The sequence below is a fragment of the Dendropsophus ebraccatus genome, chromosome 5 (genome assembly GCF_027789765.1).
Source record: "Dendropsophus ebraccatus isolate aDenEbr1 chromosome 5, aDenEbr1.pat, whole genome shotgun sequence".
Taxonomy (NCBI): Eukaryota; Metazoa; Chordata; class Amphibia; order Anura; family Hylidae; genus Dendropsophus; species Dendropsophus ebraccatus.
Genome location: NC_091458.1, coordinates 138,395,233 through 138,415,413, shown reverse-complemented (window position 1 = coordinate 138,415,413; position 20,181 = coordinate 138,395,233). Strand labels below are relative to the sequence as shown.

The following is a 20,181-nucleotide window of genomic DNA, read 5'->3' as shown; positions in this document are numbered from 1 at the left end:
GCATACATTACCTGGGCAGGACTTCTCCTCCGCTCAGTCTTCCTCCCCGGGTCCCGCGGCTTAGCATCAGCAGCTCTAGAGCGGCCTGACTGAGCTGTCAGACTGCTTAGCCAATCACAGGCCAGGAGCGCCGCGGCCAGTGATTGGCTGAGCCGCACCGGAGTTGATGCTGCGCCGCAGGACGCGGGGAGGAAGACTGAGCGGAGGAGAAGTCCTGGCAGGTAATGTATGGTGCAAGGGCTGCAAGGACATCGGTAACAATGTCCTTGCAGCCCTCGCTCAATGATCATCGGGCCGTGGAATAGGCCCAGTAAACGAGCACCCTGTGGAATAGGACCCTTAGAGCAGCATCTGCTGCAAGTTTCATGCTGTAATTGATAAGAGTTACTATGCAAAGCTTGTAATGTATATGTGAGACTAATGCTACGTTTACACGGATCGATTATCGGGCGAATTTTTGCGATAACGATCGAATTTGAACGCTAATGGTACGTGTAAACGCGGCGAACGATCGAAAAATCGTTCATTTTAATCTTTTAACATGTTCATAAACCGTCGTTCACCGATCGCAAAAAAATCGCTGATCGTTCCGTGTAAACAGTCGTTGCGCGATAGTCCGGCCCCCCGCAGCCCCCCCGGCCGCCGCTCCAGTCACTGAAGAGGGGAGCCGGGAATTTCAAACTGCTCCTCTTCAGCCAATCAGTGCACTGAAGAGCGGAGTCGGGGATGTCGAAGACCTGCTACGCGGAGCAGGTAACGTATGCTCGGGGGGGTGATCGGGGCGGGGGTGGCACAGGGGGCTGCGGTTGACCCTGGGGCCGGGCTGCGGATCAGCAGGGGGCTGGGCTGCGAGCACGCCATCGCGAAACGATCGCAAAACGATTTTTCCGTACGATATATTGTACCGTCTAAACGCTGATCGTTATAAAAAAAAATCGTTACTTCAAAATCGTTAATCATGCGATCAGGCCAATTATCGCTCCGTGTAAACTTAGCATAAGGGTCCATTTACACAGAAAGATTATCTGCCAAAGATTTGAAGCCAAAGCCAGAAACCGACTATAAACAGAGATCAGGTCATAAAGGAAAGCCTGAGATTTATGCTCTCTTCAAATCCATTCCTGGTTTTGGCTTCATAATTTGGCAGATAATCTTTCTGTGTAAACAGACCCTTAGGACAGAGCCCCTGTGGCTGCTGCCACCTGCTCATTACATAGAGACTTTTCATTTCTCAGGGGCTGAAAGCGACCACTTAATATTTCATCACTTATTTAATTAGGCGCCTTGTAGTACTCCATATTCCTTGCAGTGGCTGTAAGAAGCTCTAGTAGGTTAAAAGGGTTATTATCCAGGACTAGAAAATACAGCACCACATTGGTCCTCAGGTTGTGTGCGGTATTACAAATAATCTCTATTCACTTCAATGGAACTGAGCAGCAAAACCCACACCCAACTCAAGGACAGGAGAGCTGGCCATGTTTTTCTAGGCCTGGATAATTTCCTAATTCTTAAAGGGAACCAATCAGGACGATTGTGCCGATATGGTTCCTAGCTGCCCAGTACAGATCTACTGTGGAGCTCCCCCAGGCTGCCAGCTGCTGCAGTAGCTTTACAAAGGGGGGGAAAAAAAACATGTTTTATTCCGGCATGTGAGGGGCAGCAACTAGTCATCTGGGCAGGGAGCCACCCATGACTAGTGACGCACAGTTCGGGGATGATTGACAGGCAGAGAGACCCATTAGTGGCCAATCATCCCTGCAGAGCACGCTGACAGGCAGAGAGCCATGACTAGGCACAGATGGCTTCTCGTCCAGCTGACTAGTAGCCACCCCCTCTCCCAGCTTCGTGCGCCAGAATAAAACAACTTGCTCCCTTTCATGCAGCTGCGTCTTTTATATGCTCTGCAAGCTGAACAGTAGTAGATTTATACTGTGTTGCTGGGAACCATATCAGCAAAATCCTGCCGATTAGTTCCCTTTTAAGGCCCTATTATACAAAAAGACTATCTGCCAAATCAGGCAGATCTCTCCCTGTTGTAAGAGACAGTGATCAGGTGATCGCGGTCTTTCAGCATGTTATGGTGTGTTTACACAGACAGATTTATATGACAGATCTTTGAAGCCAAAACCAGGAGCAAACTATAAACAGGGATCAGGTGATAAAGGAAAGACTGGGATCTATCCTCTTTTAAAATCCATTCCTGGCTTTGGCTTTCAAAATCTGTCAGATAAATCTTTCTGTGTAAACGCACCCATAGGGTCCATTTACACAGAAAGATTATCTGCAAAAGATTTGAAGCCAAAGCCAGAAACAGACTATAAACAGAGATCAGGTCATAAAGGAAAGCCTGAGATTTCTCCTCTTTTCAAATCCATTCCTGGCTTTGGCTTCAAATCTTTGGCAGATAATCTTTCTGTGTAAATGGACCCTAGGAAGATAATCTGCCAGCTGCATACCTCTCCTTGTAATAAGAGATGTGCAGCCAATTGTTGATTAAAGCAAAGGGCTGCATGGGTAATTATCAAGCCAAAGCTTCTTTTTTTTTTTTAGGAGGTAAGTACTGTGTTAGACAGACCCTTATTCCAGACCCTTATTCCTAATATTTATAGATTCTATACGGACAGGCCTTGTTCCACAAGATTGGTGCATAGCTAGTGTGGTACCAATATTCAAGAAGGGGTCAAAAAGTTATCCTGGAAATTATAGGCCTGTAAGTCTAACATCTATCATGGGTAGAGTATTTTAGTGTTTTCTATTAGATGCTATACTGGAGTATATTAATGAAAATAATCTTTTAATATAAAGCCATAAGGCTATGTGGAAAACATGGATATAGTCATTGGCTGTATCCATGTTTTCCAGACAACCTTAGAGCTTTATCCAAGTTCAGCAGCCCCAGCTAATCAAATGCCGATCGTTCAGGTTCGGATAGACTCGAACTCGGTTCGCTCATCTCTAGTTATGAGAGATCTGTCATGTCAGCCTAATATGATCAGCTTCTATGAGGAGGTCAGTTATAGACTGGACTTGGGGGGGAGGCTGTGGACGTTGTGGATCTGGACTTTTCAAAGGCATTTGATACTGTGCCACATGTAACGTTCCATAAAGTGGGAATGCTTGGACTAGGAGAACATATATGTAAAAGGGTAAGTAACTGGCTAGAAAACATAGGGTGGTCAGTGATGGAACAAACTATTACAGAGGGATTTGGGGAAGCTGGAGGCCTGGGCAGAGAAATGGCAAATTAAATTTGATGTGGATAAATGTAAGGTTATGCACTTGGGCAGTAGTAGTCAGACAAAGAGGCTATATAATGTACCAAAGTCTTTGAATAAATGCATATTTAACATTTACATCTATCTTTGTCTGACCTAAAGTGAAATAATAATTACTATATACATTGCATAACAGACCCCTCAAAAATGGTGTACACCATAAATGCTGACAAAAAAAACAAACAAAAAACATCAAGAATAATCAAAAGAATAAAAAAAAATTATAAATTATTAAAAGCACAGTAAAAATATATAGTTCAGTATAGTCTACTGCATAACCACTTGCGACAAATGTCATGTTTTTATTTTGTAGTAGTCAATGGTACATGATTATAGAAGCAATAGTGCAAAGAAACTTCACGAACGGAGCATGGTGCGGCACTGGCCTGCCTCCAGTGTGTGCCTGACAACCCGCTGTCCAAACTAAGCAGGGCACAAATCTGATCCGCCAGCAGCAGCCGCCTCTAGTGTGTGCTCGAGAGGAGACCACCAAGCTGACTACCCAGTGAAGGTGGTGAGAGGTATGCACCTCCCAAATCCCATCTATTGTAGACATCAGACGTTCATTCACACCACTGCCTATTGACTACTACAAAATAAAAACATGGCATTCACATAGTTCAGCACTCTGTACTGAACTATACATTTTTACTGCGCTTTTAAATATCAATTTTCAATTAGTTTTTTTTTTCCTGTTTTTATTTTGTTTCTATACCTGTTTTTGTCATTCTTATTTATTCCTGTTTTTTGTAAGCATTTATGATGTACACCATTTAGAGGGGTCTGTTATGCAATGTATATAGTAGTCATTATTTCACTTTGAATAAATGCATATTTAACATTTATATCTATATCTCTGTCTGACTCTGGGACATTATATATCCTCCTTGTCTGACTTAGGGACCTTTTTCCACTGGAGTTGCCCTTTAAGAGTCTTTGTGCAGACAAAGCTTTTACTTTTAAAGTAAATTAATATTTTACAGTTAAAAATACTTACACATACATTGAATCAACAGCAGTTACATGGTTTCCCTATTCATATGTTATATGTATACACTATATACACATGTAAATGCTGTAGTTTCCATTAGAATTTTATTATAAAAACTTAGGTAAACTATATGTAGAATTTTTTATGTATACTGCTGTGTAAACATCTGGATGTATAACCTTTCTACTAGTTAGTGGTTATCACCCACCTCGGTTGAAGTTGAGTTAGAGCAGCCTATATCCATAGCTTTGCATATTAAAGATGCTACCAAAGAAAATTTGATGTCCATTGAAACCCAATGCACCTATTTTCTATATACATTTTAAAAGTGCCATTACTTGCATGGCAAGAGATTATTACAGTCGCTACTGTTTTCTAAGACTAAGTTATGACACATTTAAAGGTAAACTAACAGCAGGTTATTTTTCCATAAAGCACAGGACGCTGAGAACAGGGGGAATTCTTTTTCTTCTGACATGTCATCAGGCATGTCAAATGTTACTGATCATAGTGGAAATGTCCGTATCAAAAATACAAAAAGTGTCTCGTGTGAACTAAAATTCAAGTGCCTTGTGTATATAACTGATCAGCCCCGGTGATGTGCACTCTCAGATATCAGGGCTGCCACTAGCCCGTTCACATGCAGTCATATCAGAAAAAAAGTACTGGAGTGCCGTATAATTACATACGATATTGTTTGTGTTGCCTTATGTTCCAAACAAAGAAGAAAGGTAGACTCACGTTTCAGTTGCTTGATACTGTTCGTTTATTTCAAACGTTTCCGCATGGTGGATCCATGCTGGTAGCTAGTGGGCTCTCAGGTGTGCATAGGACGGAGTGGGCGTTCCTACTGCCGTGACGCGACGTTTCGGGGCGGACCCCTTACTCATGCGTGGGTAAGGGGTCCGCCCCGAAACGTCGCGTCACGGCAGTAGGAACGCCCACTCCATCCTATGCACACCTGAGAGCCCACTAGCTACCAGCATGGATCCACCATGCGGAAACGTTTGAAATAAACGAACAGTATCAAGCAACTGAAACGTGAGTCTACCTTTCTTCTTTGTTTGGAACATAAGGCAACACAAACAATATCGTATGTAATTATACGGCACTCCAGTACTTTTTTTCTGATATGACTGATCATAGTGGGTCTCACTGCTGAGACCCCCTCCGAACAGAAGATCTAGCCAGAGAGAGCACAACAGCACGCTCCACTCCCCGACTGGCCGTTCATTCCATCAATATTTTTTATATAGACTTACAATGACAAAATGAGCAGCTGGCCGAGGAGGGCATCATGCTGTCACAACCTCTGCACTGTTACATCATCTAATCTGTGATCAATAACGTCTGACATGTCTGACGACACAAACAGAAAAAATGCTGCAGCGACCTGCAAGTACCAGGACTCACCGCATATACTCCCTCAGTCGTACACAATAAGAAGGTGCAAAAATGAACTTCACTCTCAGCGTTCCATGCCCTATAGTGAAGTGTCAGCAGGCTAGAGGATTCTGTTGTTGTTGCTCGAGGATTGTAACCTGCTGTTAGTTTTCTTTGAGGCTATGTTCAGATGCTGCATATGTTGTTTAATGCTACCTCAGGCTGGAATTAAATGATCATTCATGTGAAATGGACATTTAGGCTATGTTCACACTACGTATATTTGAGGCTGTATAGCAACCAAAACAAGGAGTGGATTGAAAACACAGAAAGGCTCTGTTCACATAATGTTGTAATTGAGTGGATGGCCGTCATTTAATGGCAAATATGTGCTGTTATTTTAAAACAACGGCTGTTATATTGAAATAATGGAAGTTATTTACCGTTATATGGCAGCCATCCACTCAATTTCAACATTATGTGAACAGAGCCTTTCTGTGTTTTCAATCCACTCCTGGTTTTGGTTGCTATGAGGACCAAATACAGCCTCAAATATACATAGTGTGAACCCAGCCTTATACAGCAAAGGAACATTGCCTGCAAGTGTTACTGCCACTTCACATGACTCTTGAAGATAAGCGGTCCTCTGTGTACATGAGGAGCACGACTACTTCTGGCCATTCTATAATCTTTCCCTATGAATGCAGACTAGCCTCCTTGTCAGCTTTCCCTATGGATGTAGACTAGCCTCTGTGCTGCCCCCTGCAGGCTCTCACTGCGTCTGCTTTCCCTATGCTCAGCTGCAGTCTCTGTGCTGCCTCCTATCAGGGCCGTCTTACCCATTGGGCAGGGTAGGCGGCTGCCCGGGGGCCCTTGCGTCCTAGGGGGCCCCTGCCCTCTGGGACACACCTGTATTTTTTGCTTTATAAGACGCACTTATAAAACTAAGTGCGTCTTATAAAGCGAAGACGGCTCCCAAGCAGTGCTGAGCACCGCAAGGAAGCCGTCCTGCCCGCCCCCTGTATTGCCGCTCACTAAGCATATGCATAGTGAGCGGCCCTGAGCCACCCCCTCCGCCCGCCCCTTCTATCGCTTCTCAGCTGACAGCCGATCAGAAGCCCAGGAAAGTGCAATGAGCAGCACTTTCCTGGGCTTCTGATCGGCTCAGCTAAGTGGCGATAGAAGGGGCGGGCGGTCCAGGAACTCACCCGTCCGGCGGCCCCAGCAGCTCCTCTCCCGTCGGCCGCGCGCACTCCCGACATCCTCCGGGCACAGGCAGCGGGGTACAGAGACGCTGCCTGTGTCCTGGATGTGTCATGCAGCAGGACACTTCCGGCACAGGCAGTCTCTCTGTACCCCGCTGCCTGTGCCGGAGGATGTCGGGAGTGCGCGCTGCCGGGAGAGGAGCTGCTGGGGCCGGCGGACGGGTGAGTAACTGGTTTGTTGTTTTGGGGGTCACTGGCTACTATGGGGGGCACTGGCTACTATGGGGGCACTGGCTACTATGGGGGGCACTGGCTACTATGGGGGCACTGGCTACTATGGGGGCACTGGCTACTGTGGGGGGCACTGGCTACTGTGTGGGCACTGACTACTATGGGGGCACTGACTACTATGGGGGCACTGGCTACTATGGGGGGCACTGGCTACTATGGGGGCACTGGCTACTATGGGGACACTGGCTACTATGGGGGGCACTGACTACTATGGGGGCACTGACTACTATGGGGGGCACTGGCTACTATGGGGGGCACTGGCTACTATGGGGGGCACTGGCTACTATGGGGGACACTGGCTACTATGGGGGGGCACTGGCTACTATGGGGGGGCACTGGCTACTATAGGGGTGCTGGCTACTATGGGGGGCACTGGCTACTATGGGGGGCACTGGCTACTATGGGGGGCACTGGCTACTATAGGGGTGCTGGCTACTATGGGGGGCGCTGGCTACTATGGGGGGCACTGGCTACTATGGGGGGCACTGGCTACTATAGGGGTGCTGGCTACTATGGGGGGCACTGGCTACTATAGGGGTACTGGCTACTATGGGGGGCACTGGCTACTATAGAGTACTGGCTACTATGGGGGGCACTGGCTACTATGGGGGGCACTGGGTACTATAGGGGTACTGGCTACTATGGGGGGCACTGGCTACTATAGAGTACTGGCTACTATGGGGGGCACTGGCTACTATGGGGGGCACTGGGTACTATAGGGGTACTGGCTACTATGGGGGGCACTGGCTACTATAGGGGTACTGGCTACTATGGGGGCACTGGCTACTATGGGGGGCACTGGCTACTATAGGGGTACTGGCTACTATGGGGGGCACTGGCTACTATGGGGGGCACTGGGTACTATAGGGGTACTGGCTACTATGGGGGGCACTGGCTACTATGGGGGTACTGGCTACTATGGGGGGTACTGGCTACTATGGGGGGCACTGGCTACTATGGGGGGGTACTGGCTACTATGGGGGGCACTGGCTACTATGGGGGGCACTGGCTACTATGGGGGGCACTATATGGGGGAATTGGCTACTATGGGGGGCACTATATGCAAAGATGGGGGGGGATTTGATGGCGGCGGTTGGGGGGGGCCCAATTCGCACCTCTGCCCAGGGGCCCATAATGCTGTTAAGACGGCCCTGCCTCCTATACACTGTTTTATTCACTAAAAAAGATCTTGCAATCCTAGTTCACTGTGGCAAACCTTCAGAATTCAGCATTTTTTTTTTTCTAGGCACAAGATCAACAGGCTGTTTCTGAGCTCTCCCTCGGCCCCTTCCCCCTCCATAGACTTATATGGGCAGTGTAAGTTCCCCTAGTAATAAACACTCAGAAGTGAGTGGGAGGAGGGGAAAGTACAGAAGGAAGCTCTTTTGACTATACTTGCTTGTACTATTGAGTTCTCCAAGGTTGTTTGAAATGACAGCTACACTTTAAATGGATACATTTAGTTCTCTGTGTTGTAGCATTTGGTTATGTGTCTTCACAAGAAGGGGTTAATTCATTGTTAAACAGTTTTCTTTTTCTCTTTCACAAAACTGATAAGATTCCTGTTGTTGTTCAAGTGTCTAGGTAAGTGCAGACAGTTTTTAATACTGTATAGTGGAAGTAGCTAGGAAGCGGAGATCATGGAAATCCAGCAGTCAGAGATGGAACTGGGGGTTGTACTTCTGGATTTCTGCTAGGAGACGTCGCTCTTTGTTTTGCTGTTCTTCGAGTTTTGCACGTGTTGCTAGTAGTTCTTTCTTCAGCTCCTGTATTAAAAAGGGAACACAAAAAAACCTAAACTCTGGAGATTTTGCTTTCTTCAACTTTATAATAAGTAAACTGTGTAATATAAGGGGGTTATTTACTATTGAGTCTAAAATGTGGGAGTATTCGTATATTTTAACACAACAGATCCCAGAAGAGGCAGCACTCCAATATTCAGTGAAGAAAAAAATTATTTATTCACCCATCAATGTGCGACCTTTCGATCTCCCAATGAGATCTTTTTCAAGCAAGATCGAAACATTGATGGGTGAATAAATCATCTTTTTCTTCACTGAATATTGAAGTGCTGCCTCTTCTGGGAACGGTTGTGCTACTTTGGTGGTCAGGAGTCTGACTACCTGAGGTTGTAGCACCCATCTGAGCCACAGTGCCGTCCAGCCCACTACTAATTTCGTATATTTTAACAAATATTCATAAATTTGCGAATAAAAAAAAAAAAAAAAAAAAATCGCATTGAAAATCACCAAAAAAAAAAATCATTTGCTACTGACCAGATCTAGGCCTGCACCAGTTTGTGATTTTTTTTTTTTTTTTTTTAAACTGCGCAAATGATAAATTCAGCGCGAATCCCAGATTAAGCAAATTTTGGGGGTCAATACTCAAAACAGATTTTATGAAAGTCTGTTGTCCCATTTGATTTACACGTCATGGTGTAGATATTCGCTCCTGCTAGCAGGTGTACATCAGGTGCAGGAGGAGGAAAACTGAAGCACACTCTTATCCAGTTTGATAAATTCCCCCACTGAGGTCCATTACTTGCAGAAATTTTACTCCTATTTCCGAACACTAATTCTTTCCTCACATCACATCCGCTATGACAACTGGATACATGGGCAGATATTCTAGTTTCAGTACACGATTGATCCACTGATGGTATGCAGGACCCTCTGCAGGATATTCTTTATTTTGCCATGTTCAATAACAGTTTTAACCCAGCAAGATATAAGGTTTGACAATCCCAACAATGTTTTTAGGGGAGAAAGGCTTCATAATGCAGCTTTGCATTAAACAGGGTTTTTTTTTGTCTTACAGATCCTTATGGAATCCAATAAATACAATTTTTTTTTTTTTTTTAAAAAGGGCAGCAAATAGGAAGTATGGGGTCCAGTGTATAAAATGGCTACCACTGCTCAATTAATGGGAAACTATCGACAGGTTAAAAAATCTAACCAGCTGATATGTCCCTATGTGCACGGGGCACTGAGCAATTTGTAGGTAAATCCCTAGGCTAGTAGGGTGGTTTGGTGCACTGGAGGTGGGGACACTGCTACTGATCCATCCTGCGCAGCCGGCTCTGCGGATATTCATTAGAGGGGTAGAGTGGTGCATTGGGGGTGGTAACCCTGACCCCAGTGCGCCAACCTGCCTTACAAGCCTAGTGATTTAACAGGGCTGAGGATGAAGGTAACAAACTTACGTTCGTCCTCAGCGCTCCATGCGCTATAGGGAGATATCAGCAGGTTACATTCTTCTAACATTTTAAATCTGTATCCCTTTAAAAGCAAATGTACCACTAGGTACATTGCTTTGTGCTTTTTACATTAACAGACCAGCGACGGTGTAAGGATGGCGGTGGCAGGGTCCTTTTTTTGAACTGCCATCATGTTCCCGTGCACGACACCGGTTAATTCTTGAGCACCGGCCGGCCCTGGAGGACTGGAGGCGCGCCAGCCAGCTCCCAGTGTGACGAAAACCCCTCCCTACTGTGACGCGGCTCCATTAGAATCAATGGAGCCACATCACAGAGAAGAGGGGAGAGTCACACTGGGAGTCAGTCTGTTAATGTTAAAAACACAAAGCGATGTGTACCTAGTGGTTCATTTACTTTAAAGGGAATCAGTCAGCTCCCAGGCACTACCTAATGTGCTGACTGTGTGCTGTAGCTGGCAGTCCTCCAGTGAGCATGGTGCATTCCGTGCAGTGGATTATGTACAATCTTATGTCTCCTACTGTCACAGAGCTGTTGTTCGTACCACACTTGTCATGCATCCTCCTCCCTCTTCATGAATAATCAATGCTGCCCGGCCTCCTGCTCGCTCAGCTGTCAGATTGCAGATCAGTCCTCTGTAGGCAGGTTATGTCTGAAAGAATCTCTCCTCCCAAATGTGTTGGAGCTCTGGTCTAGGGGTAACTCACCTGTCTAGAGACCTGCCAGCAGTTCACTCTCTGGTTCGAATCCCCTGATGGAAATTAAATAGATGGGGTTTTTTTTCTCATTATTGTATTATTTTTAAGGCTATGTTCACACACAGTATTTTTGCTCAGTATTTTGGTCAGTATTTTGCATGCAAAACCAGAAGTGGATTGAGAACACAGAAAGGCTATGTTCACACACTGTTGAAATTGAGCAGATGGCCGTCATTTAACCTCTTAAGGACATATGACGTACCCGTACGTCATATGTCCTCATTAGCACTTCAAAGCGGTCCCGGATGCCGCGTGTAGCCCGGGACGCCGCGCCCGCTAATTAGCTAATCGGAGGCAGCTGTCAAAGCAAAAAAATCCCAAAGTGCAAAATTGCGCATTTTTGGTCGCATCAAATCCAGAAAAAATTTAATAAATATCGATCAATCATCAAATCCAGAAAAAATTTAATAAATATCGATCAGTTTTACCCCAGGGCCAATGGCGTAAAAACACAGTTCCCCCAAATAAAAGAAATGCGTTTTTTTTTTTTTTTCAATTTCACCACACTTTGAATTTTTTTCTGGTTTCGTAGTGTACCAAATGCAAAAATTCAGCCCGTCATTGCAAAGTACAATTAGTGACGCAAAAAATAAGGGCTCATATGGGTTTGTAGGTGGAAAAATGCAAGTGCTATGGCCTTTTAAACACAAGGAGGAAAAACCGAACACGCAAAAACGAAAATGGGCCCCTTCCTTAAGGGGTTAATGGCAAATATCGGACATTGTTTTAAAAAAAACAGTAATTATTTGCCATTAAATGACGGCCATCCACTCAATTTCAACGGTGTGTGAACATAGCCTTTCAGTGTTTTCAATCCACTTCTGGTTTTGGTTACAAAATACTGAGCAAAAATACTGTGTGTGTGAACATAGCCTTAAAAATGATACAATAATGAGGGGAAAAAAACAACATCTATTTAATTTCCATTAGGGGATTCGAACAAGAGAATGAACTGCTGGCAGGTCTCTAGACAGGTGCGTTACCCCTAGACCACAGCTCCTACACATTACAGAGGAGAGATTCTTTCAGGCATAACCTGCCTACAGAGGACTGATCTGCAATCTAACAGCTGAGCGAGCAGGAGGTCGGGCAGCATTGATTATTCATGAAGAGGGAGGAGGATGCATGACAAGCGTGGCACGAACAACAGTTCTGTGACAGTAGGAGACATAAGATTGTACATAATCCACTGCACGGAAAATTACCAAAAAGGCACCATGCTCACTGGGGGACTGCCAGCTACAGCACACTGTCAGCACCTTAGGTAGTGCCTGGGAGCTGACTGATTCCCTTTAATGCTACTGACTTGGGTGTAGTTACAGCCCAGACTATTCACTATCGGCTTACTTGTATACCTGATAAAAATATTACAAAGCATCACCTCACCTCTTTGCTGTCAGGCAATTCTTGAGAATTTGTTGAAGGTAATGAAAATAAACTAGAAGGTTCATGTCCTGCAAAAAGAAAAACAAGGACGTTATTCTGGGTATCAGCTTTCATGACAAAGGTTCCAACCCCCCCAGACTACATTAGTACACTAGATGAATTCCTCCTCCATTTTCCACATTTGCATTTGTTCATCTCATGCTCATTATTTACTACTTTGTCTATGAAAATACTGTCCAGTATGGCCGCTTTATATAGGACAGCTATGATCAGGCAATGGTGCCACAAAGCCCATACACAGATGTGTGAGGCTTGCAGCCTACAGATCCAAACAAGATCACCACCGGGCCACCAGGTACTGGATTTAAAGCCCCTTAGAGCAGTTTTCAGATTTGAAAACAGGATCTAAGGGGTTTATTTGTGTTGACACAGAGATTGGTCCGTGCCAGCATGAAGCAGAGGACTTTGGTCACATGGGATTTATGTAGTCTCTGCACATCTATCCAAGAAAGAAAAGGCCTTGAGCGGTCAATGCCTTCTGAGGTCACAATGCATTTGAACCAGGCAACCAGCCAAACTATTTTATCTAGAACTCCTAAAGACCATTGGGACCAACAACTTCTGTATGTTTAATCTACTGAAGAGTCAAGCACCGGGGACCACACTGGGATGTAATGTGGTCTACTGTTCAACTACTGTAATCTGATTTCCAAACAGTTTGCACATGTGTGGCCTCGGGTATATTAATGATATCTTATGCATATAGAGGGGCCCACTGGACTTACTCAGGGAATCCCACCATTATATTAAATGCATCTATTTGGACCGAGTGTCACAGTGGTAACCAGATGAACTTTTGTAAGGCTTTTGATAGTACAGTCTAGGGATACTCAACGTGCAGGTCCACTTACCGGGGTCTATTGTCAGGTGAAGGTCTGAGCTGAACATCATTAGTAAATGTGTTGCGGTTCCCCTACTAGTATATAGCCCCCCTGTGTGCTCCTCCAGTATTATGCAGCCCCCCTGTGCGCTTTCCCAGTAGTATATAGCCCCCTGTGTGCTCCCCTAGTAGTATATAGCCTCCCATGCGCTCCCACAGTAGTATATAGCCCCCCTGTGCGCTCCCCCCAGCCTGCTGCTTTTGAAGTCCATGCTGCTTCTCCCCGGGTGGCTGGAAAAGCTGGATCCAGTCCTGGGAAACTTCTGCCAGGACCGGATTCAGCTTTTCCAGCCATCCTGCGCAGAGCAGCAAAGACTTCAAAGGCAGCAGACTGATAAGCAGATTGCTGAGCTAATGAAGCGATTTGCTTAGTTTATACTGTAAATTCGCTCATCAAAAACATTTTCACGACCATGTCTCTAAAGGTTTAGAGATCCCTCACCCAATGCTTTTGTCCACTGTGTATATGTTGTGATGTTTATAAAATATCTACTACTTTACAGTTGTTGAGATATGTATATTATTTACAGGGGCGGCACACCTACCAGTAAGCCAGAAAACGCCATCCTCTTGCCGCTGAACTTTAAGTTTTTTCATTGAAAAAGCAACCGGTTCAGGAACAAACGAAGAAGGATAGATACGTGGTCCATCATCCTGTTACACACAAAACATATCGGCAATTAGGCCGTATCTAATAATCTGTACAGATACAACAGTAGTCTTTCCTTTGCTTTGGTCACTATATGTTTCAATTACAATGACAGAACCTTAGACCTTAGTCTGCCTTACGCTTTGGACCGGTCTACTTTACGAAGTTTGTTGGCTAAAATCATATCCTATTCTCCCATTTAAAAGGTGTATTCCCATGTCAGCTATTATAGTTAGGGCTGATTCCCATGGAACCCACAGATAGGGAAGCCCTGTACTGGACTCTTTCCACATCCGGCATGATGTATCAAGCACCTCAGGTCAGGGGACAGATTCCCTTTATGCCTTTAAGATCTACAGCAAAACAAAGATTAAGCATGTTCTCTGTATGTTCCCTCAGTACTAGCTGTGTGGGGTGCATATTATAGCGCCTAGTCAGCACTGGCACGGAGATCCTGCTGGTGCGGTTCACTTTTTAATATGCTGCCAGGTTCCTGCAAATGGCGCCAGTTGCTTCATGTGCACCGATCTATGCAGGGGGCGGGCCTGGTGCCCCCTGCATAGATCCCCCTGCATAGATCCCCCTCCCCTCAGTGACGCAGCCAGACTTTATTCTAATGGAGGCGAGTCACCCAAAGGAAGGGGATACTGTTACACGGTGGGTCCCGGCCCACCTCCACTGCACAGCCCGGCCGTACAAATGAAGAAATCAGCGTGGGAACCTGGCGCCGTTTTAAAGAAAACGGCACCACGCTACTGGGTAAAGAATTAAATCACTAGGTGAATTGGTATATTCGCTTTTAATACCAAATATTATGTAGGCTATACAACAAACATTTGGTGCATTTTACATCACTAAGTGTCATTTGAGCCACATGACCATTGTTAATATCATACATGATGTAGACACTCACCCTAAGTATAATCTTGCTGTTGGTAACATCAATAATCATAGGCACTATGACAGGAATCTGCTCATCCTCTAGGAAAGGTCCTATATGAGTCAGAGCAGAAACAGGAACCTCCGAGCAGAAGTCCTCAATATGTAATCGTAAAAAGCCATTATGTACAGCGAGCGGAGAGAGGTGTGCCGCAGCGGGACCGAGATCAAAATTCAGGATCAAACGTGGAGAAGATGTCGTGGTGGTGGGGGCACATGCTAAAAGGCCTAATAAAATATAAAGACAGATTAAGAGCATCATACACTGCATAGCGTCAAATTAAATAACATAATATGCTCCATACAGCTTCTGAACTTTTATATTAACACCACAAATACTTTAAAGGGGTACTCCAGCAAAAAAAAAATCAACTCAACTGGTGTCAGAAAGTGCCAGAGATTTGTAATTTACTTCTATTAAAAAAATCTTCAGTCTTCCAGTACTTATCAGCTGCTGTATGTCCTGTAGGAAGTGGTGGATTCTTTCCAGTCTGACACAGCGCTCTCTGCTGCAACCTCTGTCCATGTCAGGAACTGTCCAGAGCAGTAGCAAATCCCCACAGAAAACTTCTCCTGCTCTCCAGACTGGAAAGAATACCACTTTCTGCAGGACATACAGCATCTGATAAGTACTGGAAGACTGGAAACTTTTAAATAGAAGTAATTTACAAATCTGTATAACTTTCTGTCACCAGTTGATTTGGAAGAAAAAAAAAATTCAACCGATTTCCCCTTTAAGCACTCATGACAAGTGATTTTTTTTCCCCTTTTAAACAAAAGATGTTTCAACAAAAAGACAGCTCACTATGAAAAGTCGTAAATACGATTGTAATATACGACTGATCACTGCGAACCATAAGTGTTTACACTAAGACCTGAGAACGATTAACAATGATTTTGAGGTCAATTTTTGTTTGTTTGATGCCACGTTTACATCAGAGGATTTTCGCTTAAATTCAAATGATTTAACGATTTAAAATTCTTCCCCCATCAACAATGCAGGAGAAAAGGCAGAACTGGACAAATTTTTAACCTGTGTAAGGCTAGACTAAGAGTAGTGTTATATGGGCTGATGGGGGCCGTATAATAACTGTAAACGAGCGCCAATCTGCTAGATCAGTTTACTGGGCCTATTACACGGCCAATAATTGTTTAACAAGGGCTGCATGAACAATGTTACCGATGCCCTTGCAGCCCTTGTTTAAATTGTATACATTACCTATACATGCTGCAGGGCTCCTCTTGTGCTCTGTTTCTCACATGGTCCCGCAAGCTGCAGCTCCAGCTGATAGGCCGCAGCGGTCCCGGCCAGTGATTGGCTGAGCGGCCTGTCAGCTCAGACAGGCCACTCTGAAGCTGCAGCACATGGGATCCGGTGAGAAGCAGAGCTCAATAGGAGCCCTGCAGCATGGATAGGTAATATGTACAGTTTGAGACTGGAAAGAGGTGTTTACATTAGGAGGAAATGCACGCATAAATTCGAAAAAAAATATGGGGGCGTTGGATAGACACGGCGGGACTATCCTCGAGGTCCTTATGGGAATGTTGTAGAAACCCTGTACAGGTCATGGTCAATTCAGTGGCAAGTAGCCATTAATGATAATTGTCCAACGGATACGCATATCCTATCTGTCGCACAATATGATGGCTTAACTATGCCTACGGAACTTTTTATAGTATGATCTCCTCGGCGTTACGGTACACGTGTACGTTTGTTATCTGTTTTTTTCTTTATTTAAAGGTTATCTGCTAATGATTGATCCTGTTTTTTTCTTTTTCCTTTCTTCATATCACCTATACCTGGCACTCTAATTGTATCTGTAACTAGGTCATGTCCAGTCGTTTCCCAATGTTATACGATGTAATTACATGATTGCAGATATCTTCCTTTTATTTTATTCACTTTTCTTTTTTTTTTTTTGTGTTTCCCTTTATATATCTGTGTTAAAAATTGTTTTGCTAAAAACCAAAAAAAAACTGATTTAAAAAAATATATACAGTTTGGAAATCATCAGCCACCGGCCGCGCATTGCTATTACACGTAGCTGTGCGCGGTCGGTGTCAGACAATTATAGGTCCAAACCTATATCAACGATGATTGTTGTCATCGGCTGATCGTTGTGTTTATTACACGGAGCGACAATCAGCCAGATAGGGCCGTTTCTCGTTCCATGTAATAGGGCCCTTACACATGTCTGGTCATTCGGCAAATTACATGCTGGGTTTTTGTTTTTTTATGCTGGATAGTCAGGTGCCCCATTTCAGCCTGCAGGGCAACAGATGACATGTCCAGCTTGTTGTAACTTGTTTCCATCTGGAAAGGGGTGAAACTTGTGCTGGATACAGGGAAAATGTCTGACACAACTGAAGTTCCAGGGATCCATATTTGAGAAATAAATTTTTTGCTTTATTAAAGATTTGCTAAGACACACACACTGACATATTTCTGATTTTTGCCATTGTGAAGCATGAAGCATGCTGGCGTGTGCTTGAGTCCTGTAAAGATGTTTTTAGGTTCTTTTCTCCAATATGGCTGCTGGTACCTCTACTTTGTTATACTATCTGAGAAGACGCATATTGCAGGACCTAACTACACAGAAAGGGGAGCATCACTCCATCCTCACATTTACCTTTCAAGTCTTCCACTTTTTGGGCACAGCTGATGTCTAAAGCTTTGACAGTAAGTATCAAATCATCCCCAATAAGATGGGACACAGAGGAGACATTGTGAAGAGCCACTGTAAGGATCTAGAATACAAAACCAAGATACATTGTGCACCTGTTACTCAGCAAAGGTCCATCTATCCACACACTTTTTGGAACTAACCTGCTGGGGTTCAGGACCTTCTGTGCTTTGTGACGCATCATCTTGTTCTGGTAAACCACCTTCTTCGCTTACCGTCATTTCTAATAAAAACAAAATAAAACACAATAAGGTTCATAAGTGCTTCTGTTAGTTAGAAAGGTCAATGAAAAAAAAAGTCCTTAACTCCTAGACGACCCTGGACGTATAGTTACGTCATGGGTGTCTGTCACCAGATGACCCTGGACGTAACTAAATGTCCTGGGCCTCTAAGGTGCGATGAAGTGTGCTGCATAGCAGATGGGGACCGGCTGCAGTCCGCCATTAACCCGTTTAAGTGTAAGTGACAGGAGCAGCTCCTGTCACTTACCCATCGGGACCCCCACAGTGTGACTGCGGGGGCCCCCGATTGTTTTCACAGACCGCTGGAGGTCTCTTACCTTCCTCCGTGCAGTCCGTTCGGCACTCTGCTGATTGAGTCTGCCACTGCCCCTATTACACTGATCAATGCTATGCCTATGGCATAGTATCGTACAGTGTATGCAATCGATTGATTGCATCTAAAAGTCCCCCAAAGGGACTTAAAATGTGTAAAAAAAAAAAAGAAAAAAGAGAAAAATGTTTTTAAAATACCCCAAAGCCCTTCCCCCCAATAAAAATTAAAATTACCCCCCTTTTCAGTTATATAAATAAAACATATAAAAATAAACATATTATATAATGTAGCGTGCGTAATTGTCTGATTAAAATATAACAATCGTCATCGCAAATGGCGTGAGGGAAAAAAAGCCAGCATTGCCGATCTTTGGTTACATTATATATAAAAAAAAATTGATAAAAAAAAGTTATCAAAACGTCCGAGCTACATAAGTATGGTATTGATAAAAAGTAGTATCATGGCGCAAAAAATTACACCCCATAAAGCCCGTAGGTGAAAAACTAAAACAGTTATAAGCGTCACAATAGGCCCATTTTATTAATAATTGCATAAAAAAAAAAAAAAGGATTTCATAAAATAAAAAAAATTTATATTATAATATATATATATATATATATATATATATATATATATATATATAATCTAAGCTTTTACCATATAGTGCATTACGTAGACACAGGAACCCCCCAAAAGTTACCATATTGTATTCTTTTTTACAATTTCACGAATTTATATCTTCATAAAAAATATTTCTGGGGTTCCATCATACATGTTATGGTACAATGAAAGACGCCATTACAAAGTACAACTACTCCTGTAAAAACAAGCTCTTACTTGGCCCTGTAGATAGAAGAATGAAAGTGCTCGAGCTCTTGGAAGGGAAGGAGGAAAAACGAAAGCGCAAAAATGAAAATTGTCGCGGTCCACTGGGTCATTTTGGGCCTGGTCCTCAAAGGTTGTGATGGGGAAAAAAAAAGCATATGGCTGGAGGCAGTAGCGTTACTACCATTAAGGCAGACCATGCAACTGCTACGGGGCCCAGTGCACTAAGGGAGTCTTGCCCAGCAGATACACAACAATTGAGCCGCTTCTCTCTGTGTCACTTTCTGCCTCTGGTTCTCTCCTGTCACAGCACATAATGATACAATGGCCATCCCTCTTGTACCGGAGTGGGTCATGCTGCTCCAGGCATGCACTGCCACATGCTGGGAGAGCAGAGCGCAAGGTACACGGGATACCTGCTGCCCCACTAGTTCCTTCCCCGGGTTCTTGGTGGGGGTAACTGGGAGTCAGTGACATGTCCATCTTCCCCTAGCTTCAATGTGCGGCTGTTGTACCACTCATCCTCTGCCCCTTCCCTGGCTCTATACAGATGTGTGAGATTAACCCATTAGTCTGCACATCACATCTATATTAACATCCTAAACTGCATTTTCTTTTTTATATTTTTGTAATTTTTTTTTCAACATTCTATGCCTGTGTGATCCCAGCAATCGCTCATCGGCCGGCTGCCTTATAACTCACTGCCGCTCCTCCCTGGGTGCTGGGAAAAGCTGGTTCCAGTCCTGGGAAATTTCTCAGTCTCCCAGGACTAGATTTAGCTTTTCCCAGCACCCGAGAAGTAGCGGTTCACATCATTATTACTGTACATTCGCTCATCTCTACCCTTCACCATCTCAGACTATTTTGTATGCGCCATCATAAAACATTTTCTCATTTTTCATATGCACCGATATTTCAGCATTATCTGATGGACTTACCGGCATTCAAATTCAATATGAAATTCTCAGTAGTTTCACTGTCCAGCGATAACACATCCAGACCATCTATAGAGACAGTATCCAAAGACTGTGTACGAGAGAGGGCTGAACTTGTTCGATTGTGTAGAGTCTCGACATCTCTAAAAAT

General features: G+C 44.2%; 1 protein-coding gene across 3 annotated transcripts in view; it reads right to left on the bottom strand.

Annotated features, from left to right (window-relative positions):
• Positions 1-6,184: 6,184 nt before the first annotated feature.
• BLTP3A (bridge-like lipid transfer protein family member 3A) overlaps positions 6,185-20,181 on the bottom strand; it is a 47,382-nt gene continuing 33,385 nt past the window's right edge. For all 3 annotated transcript variants that reach the window (XM_069971439.1, XM_069971440.1, XM_069971442.1), the window contains 8 exons: positions 20,034-20,173; positions 17,859-17,938; positions 17,662-17,779; positions 15,006-15,259; positions 13,989-14,097; positions 12,504-12,571; positions 8,301-8,911; positions 6,185-6,467 (listed from right to left, as the gene is read on the bottom strand). In XM_069971439.1, coding sequence (XP_069827540.1) covers positions 8,801-8,911; positions 12,504-12,571; positions 13,989-14,097; positions 15,006-15,259; positions 17,662-17,779; positions 17,859-17,938; positions 20,034-20,173 — 880 coding nt within the window. In that variant the 3' untranslated portion in view covers positions 6,185-6,467; positions 8,301-8,800. The remainder of the gene's footprint in view (positions 6,468-8,300; positions 8,912-12,503; positions 12,572-13,988; positions 14,098-15,005; positions 15,260-17,661; positions 17,780-17,858; positions 17,939-20,033; positions 20,174-20,181) is intronic.